The sequence below is a fragment of the Arvicola amphibius genome, chromosome 5, assembly GCF_903992535.2.
Source record: "Arvicola amphibius chromosome 5, mArvAmp1.2, whole genome shotgun sequence".
Taxonomy (NCBI): Eukaryota; Metazoa; Chordata; class Mammalia; order Rodentia; family Cricetidae; genus Arvicola; species Arvicola amphibius.
In genome coordinates this window covers 24,670,275-24,682,937 of record NC_052051.1, presented here as the reverse complement: position 1 = coordinate 24,682,937, position 12,663 = coordinate 24,670,275, and the positions used below count along the sequence as shown (strand labels likewise).

At 51.0% G+C, this 12,663-nt stretch overlaps 1 protein-coding gene across 1 annotated transcript in view; it reads right to left on the bottom strand.

Moving 5' to 3' along the window:
* Nucleotides 1-12,663, bottom strand: part of Angpt4 (angiopoietin 4) — a 33,480-nt gene that overhangs the window by 17,512 nt on the left and 3,305 nt on the right. The window contains exon 2 of the mRNA XM_038332000.1: nt 1,357-1,500. Coding sequence (XP_038187928.1) covers nt 1,357-1,500 — 144 coding nt within the window. The remainder of the gene's footprint in view (nt 1-1,356; nt 1,501-12,663) is intronic.

The following is a 12,663-nucleotide window of genomic DNA, read 5'->3' as shown; positions in this document are numbered from 1 at the left end:
ATTTATCCGGTTTCTGACTTACCCTTCCTCATTACTGCTATTGCACACCAGTGCCAATCTTCTAGCCGTTTGGGCTCCATATCCTTGACCCCGCATGAAATCAGTCTATCCACCTCATCTTCCAATGGCCCCTCACCACCTCCTTTCCCCCTAAGGCCATATCGCATCTTGGCTTCTCCTAGCTAGCTTCAGCTGTCAACTTGACAGCCCAGAGTTATCGAGGGAGTCCCAGTTAGGAGAGTGCTTCTCTCCGGTTGGCCTGAGGGTATGTCTGTGGGACATTTTCTGGATTGTTGATGGATGTAGAAGGCCCCGCCCTCTAAGGATGATGCTACTCCTGGGCAGGTGGTCCCGAGTAAGAAAGCAAACTGGGCAACATTCATCCACGGTTCCTGCCTCTTCCTGCTTGAGTTCCTGCCCTGACGTCCCTTGATGATGGACTGGTATCTGGAAGCAAGAATTAAACAAACCCTTTCTTCCTATGTTGCTTTTAGTCAGGGCGTTTATCATAGCAACAGAAAGCCAGCTAGCTTGCTGTCTGCTGCCTCTCATCCAGTGTCCTGTGTTGGCCTCACCGGGTTCCTTGCTCTTGCCTTTCCCCCTTTATCCCTTTCCTACAAAGCGATCTGAGGCAGCCTTTCATGCTGCTCAGAACCCTTCTGTGGAAAGCTCATCCTCACTGGGCCCCTGACTCAGTTTCCCTCTATTGCTTTTTTGTTCTGTCTCTCAGGCCATTGCCCTCCTCCATACTCCTGGAGTAACCCAGGCTCTACCTCTGAGCTTTTATGCATGCTGTTCTCCCTGTCTGGTGTATTCTTCTTGCAACTTGGTCCACATCCTATTAGCACTGCATCCCAGTATCCTTCTGACCTTGCTGTCTGGACTCATAGCCTCCCATTCTACCCATGTACCCAACACAGCCCTATTTCTCTCTGTGCCATGCTGGTTCCCCGGCACCGCCGCTGAGTAACACATAGGGGCCGTGTATCCTGCTTGCCTTCTTGGTGGGGTCCAGGGCAACAGAAGTTTGACTGTTTTGCTTACAGCTCTAGCCTGGATCTGGGGTCTCACATGGTATCTGGCACACACGAGGGCTTTAGCAAACAGTTGCTCCTTCCTCCCCGCTCCCTTGCCCCCTGCTTTGTCAATGTTGCCTTCCCCCAGTGCCCAGTCCAGCCTTGTCACTGAGCTTTCACAGAGAAGTCGGACCCAGGACTGCAGTCTAGAGCAAGATGACTGGCTCTGTGGATGTGTCATCAGAGAGAGGAGGCCAGGGGACTTCAGGCCCAGGGAAGGCCCCTGACCTCACTGGGACAGTGGCAGAGAAAGGAAGCCTTCTGGTGGCTCTCCTGTTACCTGGGCCTCCACAGCAGTCAACTTGTGGGTCTGGTTCACGACGTCGGCACCCAGTGCTAGCACAGTGCTTGTCTGGTTCGGGACTGTGTGCTGTTCGACCTGCACCAGGTTTGACCTCAAACTCCTCAGGATGGACTTCTCCAGCTGTAGGGAGACAGAGGGCTGGAGTGACAGGGCAGGGGCTGGGAGGAGCCTCCTGTCGCTCCCTCCCGCAAAGCTCCGTGGCAGAGTACGGAGCAGCAGCTAGGGTAGACCTCTGGCTGAGACTGTGCTCTGTAAGGCCAGTGTTCCCCTTCCCTAGGTCCCCCCCACTGGCTTCTGTCTTTATTCTTGTTGCAAACCATCTGTCCCCCACTGGGCAGCCAGAAGGGTCCTGTTGAAACTAGGTGAGCCACACCCCTCCTTTGCTCTACGTTACCCCGTTACCCCGGGGTTCCCATCTTACAGGAAAAGCTAAAAATCTGGATTTGCTGTTTCCTCCAGAGCCAGTCCACTCCCTCCTCCATCCTTCCCTTCATCTCTCGTTCTACTCCAGAGGCTGTTCTCCACGCATCCCTCCTAGACAGCACGCACCCACCTTAGGCCTTTCCACATGCTACGTCCCCTGTACTCTCTCCAGAACCCCTCTCCCCTCACACGGTCACTCCTCATGTCATTTCACTGACGTCCTTACCAGTCCTTAGTTTTATGACAAGCATTTCTTTTGATCTCTCTCACCCTCCAGAGTGTCAGTTACAGGAAGCCAGGGATACGGTCTTGCTCAATATTTCATCTCCCACATCTAAAACACCATCAGGTGTACAGTGGCTACTCAATAATTGTGTTCAAGGAAATGATAGGAAAAGGGGTTCAGCAAGGATCAGAGTGCAGCCCTCACGCCTTGCCTTTCCCCAGCTTCTCGGGGAGAACTGGCCTATGGCAGAGGAGGGATGGGGTGGGCTCACATCTTTTCTTTGTACAGGTTTCTGTGTCCATCTGCTAAATGGAACTTTCTCTTAGCCCTGCTGTCTGCCAAACGGCTGAACTCATAACATCCAAGGAAGGGCCTTGGACGCCTTGAGCTGGCTTGCTTTCTTTGGCAGGGCTGTTATTCTTCCTGAGAGGCCATGGCGCTGGTCTGCTGGGAAGCCAAGATCAAGCTGGAGAGGTGAACAGCGAGTCCTCAGGCCGAGCCACTGCTTCTGGCTGCACTCACTGCCCGGGTCCCTCCGTCTCTCAGGCCAGAACTCAGGCTTCCTTAAGATCCATGGGGGCCACTCAAAGGGGCCCTTGGAAGGCCAGGGCTCTCAATGAGGGGTGGGGATCTTGAATTGGGGTCTGGCTCCCTTGGGCTGATTCTTTCTTCATTCTCTGAGCCCTCTGCCCATCCTCTCTTGTCTCTCCTCTGCCCATCCATCTCTTCCTGCCATGAGCACTTCTGGTGTACACTCCACTGCCAAGTCCCAGTGGGCATAGGGAGAACGCTGGGAATGCCTAGAGAGTGGATCAGCCTCACCTGAGAGCTGGTTAGAAACATGGGTTTCCAGACCTGGTCCAATACTACCAAACGTGGAACAGCTGTGTGTTCTTAATAAAACGGAGACCTTGAAGTGGAGCACACAAGGAAGACGCATGGAGCAGCCTGGAGCATCACCAGGTCTCTGCCCTCATCTTCCTTCTTACTCTGCATCATCACTGGTCCTAACCCTTTCTTGCAGCACATGGAGGATATGTGCTCACAGATCCATCTGAACACTAGGACTCTCCCCCACCAGTTGCCTCCCAGTTTCTCTGTCCCCAGAGTCTTGGTTTTTACCTTCTGTCTTGTTTGAGACAGGGTCTCTTGTCCACCCCTGCCGATTAACTGGCCTGAGAGCTACTGGGGGATTTCTCCTGCCTCAGTCTCCCCTGTTGCAGGAGGGCTGGAATGGCAGACGTGCTACTAGCACCTTGCTTTCCTTGGCTTCTGGGGATCTGAACTCAGGTCCTCATGCTTGTGTGGCAAGGGCTCTGTCTATTGAGTTCTATCACTAATCCTGCCAAGATCCTTTAATTCACCTTGTCATGATCTCCTTGATCCCTTATCTCATACTGTAACTATCACCAGCATAGCTGCAGGACACACATACAATCAAACACACTCTCCTCTTACAACCTGGGCACTGCTGAATCCTTCTCATGGTTCAGTCTTGGTCTCTTTGCCTTTTTATCCCTTCTTTCCCCAGGCCAGGGGCCCTCAACAGGGGACCAGATGGTCTGTGAAGAGATTTCAGGAGTCCGTGGCATTGAGTGAGTGCAAGGTGACACTGGACATGGATTTGTGATTGTGATTTGACATTTCCATCAACTGTAGCTCAGGCCACAAAGAAGAGCTGGCCCAGCGTGTCCTGTGACTCCATGACAAAGAGAAATTCTGAATGCTGTTACATCCTTAGCCCGATCTACAGAACACCCCCCACCCCAGTATGACTATGGAATTATAGGAGTTACCAACCCACCACTGGATGAGGCAACAACTTCAATTTGGCCTTTAATATTTAGATTATAGCTACAGTATTAGTAGATGCTCTTCCAAGGGCCTTGACTTTAGTTTTTCTTTTGTGTGGCCTTTTGAGACATGGTCTTGCTCTACAACCCAGAAATTAGGAGACTGGTCTTGAGTTCACAACAACCCTCCTGTTTTAGCCTCCTGAGTACTGAGGTCATGGGCATGTACCACCATACCTAGTTGACTGTATATGTTTCTAAGAAAATGCATGGGCTCTCTCTGGGGCCAGACACTGAAGGACTCAGCGCTTTAAAGCCCTTGGAACTGCACGTGTGCTTTGGCCACTCCTGAGACTTTCATAGCTCATGACTTTACCATTTCCTATGAGGAATTCTTCCTGGACACCTCTCTATAGCTACACAGGTTTCAGACAAGCATCTCTAAAACTGGATATGGGAATTCCAGCACTTGGAGGTAGACAAGATGATGTGTAATGTAAGGGTATCCGCAGCTACCTAGTGAATTCAAAGCTGGCCTGGGCTACCTTGAGACCCTGTCTCAAAAACAAATGAGTAGAGAGAGATATAAAGAAACGAGCACCAAACAACTAGTTTTTCCAATGCCCAGCAGAGGCCCGAGTCCTACCTCTTTCCCTGTCCCTGGATCTCTCAGTCCTCTCCCATTTGTTCATCTCAGTGAATGGCCCCACCCAATCCTGAAGGCCCAAACCCAGACCTTAATCTTGACTTCTTTTCTGTTCATCCCACACATCCTGCTATTAAGTCTGTCTGACGAGCTCCCAGTAAGAACTTCCAGTCTGTTCGCTTCCTCCCTCAGCTCCCCAGGGACACTACTGGGTGGCTGGCTGGGGCTCACCAGTGGCTAGGGTGCACGGAGCAGTGCCGGGTCTGCCCGTTGACTCTGCTCAACATGAACCTTCTAGAACTTGGGTCAGATGCAGACTCCAGGGCCCTTGGCTTCTACTTAGACAGTCAGCAGCAAGTTCATTCCTGAGTAGAGAACTTTCCAGAGAGTTCTCTTCACGGCAGGGCCAACGTCGCTTCTCCTACACACTGTAAGTTTCAAGTTAGAACCCACATATAGGAAAGCCCAGGTTCCATGAGGCCTCCCTCAGTCTATAGAGCCAGGCTGAGGACTCAGGGTGACTTAGGGCCCTCCTGAGTGATTAGGGCTCCCTAAAAGCAGACACACTGATTTTCCTCACTGGGCCTGTGACTGTAAGTAGTTGGGCGGGGCTTAAACCATCCACAGCTGGTTCCTGTTATTCAGTCGGCTAGCCCACCCACTGGCCTGGGCCCTAGGCAGATAATCCCAGCCAGATGGTCTGGTTCAGCCAGGCTGGGGTTCAGGGTACTAAGACCAGCCTAGACAGGCAGCCAGGGCTGGCCCAGGCTGAGGCACCAGTCAATGGATGTGGAAAGAAACCCTCTTGAGAACCCGACCCAGGCAGGGTTCTACTGTTATCCGGGTATCACTCCACTAGGATCAGACCATCAGAATCTTTCCTAGAACCTTGGAGCAGCCAATTCTCATACCCGTGCCAGCAGCATACCCTATCCCCAGCGTGCACCACTCCTTCACCTTCAGGCCCCCACTCTGCTGCCTTCCTGTTTGTGCACCCTGGAAGCCTTCTGGATGATCCTGGACCTCACTTTCCAAATATGTTCTATGGAGGCAGTAAGTACAATCCTCTCTTTGGAAGAAGGCATGCGGAAATGGCAGAGGAGAGGAGGGGAAAGGAGATGTCTCAGCAGGCAGAGACTAAGGAAGAAAGGAAGGGTCCTCCATGCAGACCCCAGTATGTAGTTTTGGTGACTGAGCAGGTCCAAGTGAGCCTGCTTTATCGCTGTTATCTATATAAATGGATCTTAATTGGCAAAGAGCTGAATAGCTGAGCCCCAGTCACCCTGTGGGCTCCACTCCAAGAGAAGGAACAAATGAGTCCTTAGTGTACCCAGCCACAGTGACACAGGCTTCCAAAGCGAAAAACACAGACTCAGTGTCTGCAGATGTGGGACCCCACCAGTGGGACATTTGAGCAAGTCATAATCTCCATCTACCAGGCCTTGAGTGGGCATGTGTGTCTTCAAAGGGACACGAGAACTTTTAGGGTTGCTGGCAATACCCTATACCATGAGATGACAGTACATGGATTTTGCTATATGTGGATTATGCCTCAATAAAAAAAGAAACACAACACAAGTTTCTAGAAAATGTCCCAGATAAATATGAATTATAATTTGAACTGCTTTCTTATACCAACATGGGACCTTGAGTTTCGAGCACATATCCACTCAGGAGTATTTGTTGAATCCTTGCTACATAACCAGCCCTGCCCTTAGTATAGGGAGTCAGAGATGAGTAAAATCAATAAGTATTCTGTTTCCAGGGCCCCTACTAGGCAAACAAGTCAACCCACAGTAGTGATATACACCTAACCAAACCAGGCAGGATGAACACTCAAGACAAGCTGGTCAGGGTCATCTGGACTAAGAGGATGAGATCCCAACAGCCTGAGGAAAGCCAGGATGGAGGGGTTTCAGGTGGAGGGAAGGCAAGGATGAAGGCCACAAGGTAGATTGGAGTATGTGTGGGATTTGAAGGTCGAGGCTGGTGAGAGCAATCTACTCCATGTGTCTTTCTGGGGTGCATGAGGCTCAGGGTTCAGAAAAGCCACTGTTATAGAAAGGGGGTCAAGCCTTGGATCAGTGGTGGCCACCACTTGGTCTCAGGCAAGCGTCTCCATCTACCTGAGACTCTTCACTGAAACAGGGATAATCACAGCTTCTACCCCCAGGGTTTCTAGCAGCACTGTTAAGATGACTTGGTGTGGCTGTGTAACCAGCAGGTGACAAACCCTAGTACGTGTGTGCTACAGTTACCTCCTGGCAATGCTGGCTGACACCACAGCCGAGCCTCTTCCTTGTTCCATTGTTCCTCTTCAGATGTGTGCATGGTGAGCATCACCATGACCAGACCAGAGCGCCATCCACAGTGTGGACTCATTCCTGCCACAGTGGAGATCCATTCCTGCATGACATGGCCCTACTCTTGTGGAAGGAAGATGCTGGTGATATGTGCTGTGTGTGCACAGATGGAGGGCAAGGATGACGGCAAGCGGTTAGCCGGATTGACCAACCTCTGGGGAGGAGTGACAGTGGGGGGGACAGCCATCTTCTGTTCATATTACACATCTCAAATATGTTTGTATTTTAAAAGCTCAATGAAAGGCCAGAAAGATGGCTCAGGGGTAAAGGAGCTTGCAGCCAAGCCTGATGACCTGACTGTGATCTCGGGAGCCCTCATGGCAGAAGAGAACCACCTCCTGCAAGTTACACTCTGACCTCCACACATATGTATGTGTGTTCTTGTTTACATGCATGTACGTACACACACACACACTAAAATAAACGTCAAAATTATATTGTGAATGAATACAGGTATAACTAATGTATTTAGCAGCTAGCATATATACCAGATATTCTTCTGTTTCTTTGAGACAGTCTCACTATGCAGCCCAGGCTGGCCTCAAACATGTGATCCTCCTGCCTCTGCCTCCTCAGTGCTGGGATCATAGGAATGTTCCATCTTGCCTGACACTACCAAGTATTCATTTTTTTCTCAAAGATTTATTTTATTTCTAAGTGTGTGTGTGTGTGTGTGTATACATGAGTGCAGGTGCCCACAGAGGCCAGAGGAGTTGGATTTCCAGGTAACTGTGAACTGCTTGACATAGTTCTGGAAATTGAATTCCGGGCCTCTTGGAGAGCAATTATGCACCTTTGTCTGCTGAGCCATCTCTTCAGCTCCTTGTGTTCCCAAAGAATCTCTTAGTAGAATTCAGGGAATCTGTAGACTAAAAAAAATGATATTTTCCCTCCAAATAATCTCTTGCTAAAGCGAACTTTTCTTATGTGGATGGAATTAGGCCAGGAGGGACCAGAGTGGTCTGGTCACCAGTGGAAATGACAGATATACTCATGTGTCACATAGCTGTGGGTATTACAATGGAGGTGTGCCCCCAGCTCCTAGTGACAGAAGGGACGTGAGTCCCTTGCTAGATCATCGTGCGCCTGTGATATTGTGCACAGAACAGAGCAGCTCTGCTACCAGATCCACGTAGTCCAAGGACGAATAGAGAAGCAGGATTGGCTGTACCAGACACAGATCTGTTTCTAGGAAGTCACAAGGCAGTTTGTTTCCTTTGTTTTGAAACATTTAATGTTGTGTGTGTATGCGCCTGAGTGTGGAGGCCATGAGTCAACTCAGATGTTTCTCCTCAGGTAATTTTCTTCTCTCTCTCTCTCTCTCTCTCTCTCTCTCTCTCTCTCTCTCTCTCTCTCTCAGTTTCAATTCACATGTCTCTAATTTTAACTCTTTAATATGTTTTTTTTAAGTCAGGTTCTCATGTAGCTCAGGTTGGTCTTGAACACCCAATTCCTCCTGTCTCTACCTCCCAAGTGCTAGGATTACAGATGGGCTTCACATTTGGCTACAATTTTAATTTCTTCTGAAGGCAGATAAAAAAAACACACGGTTCAAACTTCCAAGGAGCCAAGAGGAGTAGTGTGAACAGCAAGTCCTCCATCCCTGTCCAGCTGCAGTTCCTCTCACTGTGGCCACTGGGAGAGAGGTCCCAATGGCCATCCACATAGCTGCTCTGAACTCACTCAGCACTCCCTTCTTCCAAGGGGAATGGCCGAGTTACAGGAATGCTCCACCAGGCCATGCTCTGCAAGGTCTCCTGGGCCAGAACCACTGGGTGGTACAGAAGGAAGGGAGCACTTCGCTCTGGAATCTGGTAGAAGCTTTTGCCTCCTACCTCCCCCGAGAGCCAGCAGTTCCAGCACAATGAATATTGACTGTGCAGGCTGCCAACACACAGACAGTATTCTCTTGATATCAAGATGTTTTCAAAGAAGAACGTCAAAATAGCGATGAGTCACGCTTAAGGTCTAAGCACATAAGACCTCCCTCCTTTCCCCACTGTAACCTGCAATTTGTGAGGAATCTCACAAGAAATGCCATTTACAGTCAAAGGAATGTCTTAGGTCCCTTTCACCCTTATGACCCATGGTTTATCTTATGAGATTGTTTCCCATTCTAAGAGCCCCTAGAACTACCCTATAACCCCACTTTTTTTTATAAAGAAGGAAAAAAGAGAAAAGTTTCTTAGCAACCTTTTGATTGTTTGTTTCTTTTTTTTTTTATTTTTCGAGACAGGGTTTCTCTGTGGCTTTGGAGCCTGTCCTGGAACTAGCTCTTGTAGACCAGACTGGCCTCGAACTCACAGAGATCCACCTGCCTCTGCCTCCCGAGTGCTGGGATTAAAGGCGTGCGCCACCACCGCCCGGCTTTAGCAACCTTTTAGATGTAACCCTAGAGTCATCAAAATCAAAATCGAAAACATAGTTTCTGCCAGACGCTTGAGCGAGACCTTAAGGATCCACGCTTGAGGGTGCCGTCTCCTTTTCTAAAGTGTCTCTTTCTGCTAGTCCCATGCTTAAAGTTTCTTATTAAAATAAAATCCAACTGTGCTTCATCCTGAATTCTTTCCTGCAACGAAGTCAAGAATCCGAGCTTCCCCTGAGTAGGTCCTGTGAAGAGAACTTAGACAGGAGTCTCCGTTCCTCACCCTGCTTGTGATATCACTTGTAGTCACCTCACCTGGGCTGTGATCTAGAGAGCTGCTTCCAGCACTCTTCTTCCTCCCCGCTCAGCTGCAGTGCACGGCTCTTCCCTAACCAGGTTCCCAGCATCCCAGAGGGAAGTGTGATGGTCCCTACTCGCCAAGAGAGTAAGCCGAAGCTGGGAGAGACCAGCATTGCCCTGAAGCTGGTAAGCAGAACTGTTTCTGCAGGCCTGTCCTGAGTCGTTAGCAGTCTGAGGCAGACTCTGAAGATGGCACGGGAGAAGAGAGCAGGGCCAGGTACAGGGTCATGGAGGAGGTTGATGTGACCGTATGTGGCAGAGGATGTACAACTGATGGGCAGGGTTTGGGCCCAGCTGCTTGCATTTCCTGCTTGGAGGAGACAAGAAGAGGCGCTGTGCATCCCAGCACAAAATACAGAATGGCTTTTTATGCTGGGAGGAGGGGCAGAGGCAGGAGCAAGATGGCCTTGGTGAGGCTTTGTCTTTGTAGCAGGATGCTTCCTCTCCCTGTCTTTTTATATACACGAACCATTTCAGCAAACATTTAAAGCGCCCAAAAGGAATGCAAAGAAACCAAGCTGGAGCTGATGAGGAGGCCCAGAAAGGTTTTATGCATCTCCTATCAAGCTGAACAAATGGACGAGAATGCTGGCAAGGAGCAGACTAGGCCAGGCTGATGGACAGGGCTGGCCCCTCTCTCCTGTCTGCTCCCTCTGAGATCAAATCATACCACGGTAGAGCTTCCTGAGGGAGGTGCCCACAGTTGCTCAGAAATGATCTTCCTTCATTCACCCCTGCACGGTGGACCTGCTGTGCTATAGCCCAATGGAGGCTGGGCTAGGGCCAGGAGTAGGGGACCACAAGGCTCTACTGGTCTACATTCACCCCTGCACGGTGGACCTGCTGTGCTATAGACCAATGGAGGCTGGGCTAGGGCCAGGAGTAGGGGTCCACAGGCTCTGCTGGCCTAACTGCCTGAGGGAAGTGGGTCCCCAGGTATCCCTTTACCTTGAGACCCCACCAGATAATTTTCAGGTCTTACTTTACTTTGTGTTTACCGGGGGATTTTATTATAATCCCCACTTCACAGATGAGGAAACTGAAGCTCAGGGAGTTTTTAAAAAAAGGCTCTGTGTAAGTGGAGAGACCTGAGTTGACGTGGGTACCGACTCCAGTGTCAGTTCCTTGCCTTCTCCAGCTCCACAGTGGTGTTTCCTGGGAGAGAAGCCCTGCCGGTCCATCAGCCTTTTTGATATCCACACTTTAGTGCCATCTACTCCCCCCTCTCCCCCCCCCCAAAAAAAAAACAGAACAAGTGGCTGCAAAGACAGTCGGCAGGCATGCAGCTGGGATCCACAAGTCATCCTGTGGCATGGCCAAGGATGGAGCGGTACCGCCGGGATCCCAGGCAGAGGATCGGCACTCCCGGGATTTCAAGCCTTCACAGCTATGAGAAATTGGCCTTGGTACTTAGAGCACGGCTCTCATCGGATCTACATTTGCTGCCCCTGCGACCGTGGACGGGTCACCCCATCTCCCGGTGCCTGTTTCCTCACCATTGACAGTCTCATCTCCTGGGGTCACCATGAGAATGAAATGCTAACATCTCCACAAAGTGCACAGCACAAATGTGCACTACACAGAAAGTGCCTAGTGAATGTCAACCTTAATTTCTCCTGTCCTTATCCTTTGGTTATGCAGGGAGCCAGCGAGTACGCAGACTTTCACTTCTAAAGAATCCACCCATACAGATGATTTCCCCCAGGGTCCCATAGCTGGCCAGTGCACCCTTAGGACGCGCTCCTCGCCACAGCTGTTCCAGGCCCTGGGGAGACCCTAAGGTCAACACGGCTATATTCCGGGGCCCTCGGAGGCTGAAGTAACTGAATGTGGCTGAGTTTGAGATGACCGAACGTCGCGGAGGAAGTACAGCTCATGGACCTGTCTGAGGCTTGCACTTCCTGTTGTCAGGAAACAGGGAGGATGTGCATCCTAGCCCGAGCTCTCTAGGCACTGGAGGAGACAGAGCTAGACACACGTGGCCCTGGCCCACAGGCTGACTGGCCAAGCCACATGAACAAATAAACCTGTCCCTCTGGGGGCAGGACGGGCCTTAGGCAGCCACTGTTGCTGCCTCCAGTTGAGTATCAGCCAACTGCTCATCCTGGGCCAGGACTCCCGGAGCAGCAGTTCTTAAGCCCTTCTTGGAAAAGTCATCCCGTTCCTCTCAGAAGCAGAGGCTGTTGCTCCACCCCATCCCCCGCATCGACTGCCCAGAAAGCCAGTGGAGAGGTTAGGAAACCAACCCCAAGCTATTTCATTCGGCAACCAAGATTTATTTCTTGTGGCAACTGAGATTTATCTCTTGTTTGCATAACCGAAGGCTGAAAATGCCAAGAATTTACAGGCAGCCTGGGGAGGCCAGGGCTTCTGGGAGCCCCTGTCAGCCTGGGAGGGTCTTGGGTGGGGCCAGGACCCCACACTAGGTTCCTGCTGAATGCCCTCCTGACCCTTGGCCTGCAGGCCAGGCCACCGGGCTGAGGGGCCCAGATAATCTGTTTGCTGCCAGGAGGCTGCACACCGGTGGAGCCGACTCCTCTTCCTGTGGCTGCGGACAGAGGGGGCAGAGGGCCTCAAGCCAAGCATCTTGGCTGAGGGTGGGCACCTTGGGGTCCTGGGTCCAACTCTCCAGATTAGACACCCAGAGAGGTAGAGGCAGGAGAGGTTGCTTAGGAACTTTGGTGGAGAGCTTGAAGGAGACAGGAAGAGACAGGGAGAAGGAGAGAGAAACGCAGGGTGACAGGGAGGAAGGAAAGAAGGGATGGAGAGAAAGAGACAGAAAGACATAGAGAAAGAGAGACAGACAGGCAAAGACAGACAGATAGACAGAGACAGAGACAGAGACAGAGACAGAGACAGAGACAGAAAGAAAGCTAGGAACAGGGAGGCAGAGACAGATCATGGGGAAGGCCTCAGAACCCCATGGCAGTGCTCACACAGAGCAGACGAGGAAGCACAGGACCTGAGTTCCATGGTTGATGTCTGTTCTTCCCCTGTGGCCTTAGAGACTCGGGAAGACATGCTGCTCTCTGACAGTGGACATTGGGTAGGGCCCAGCACTGAGGTCTGGAGTGGGTGTTCCTCATCCACAGACAAGAGATGAGGGG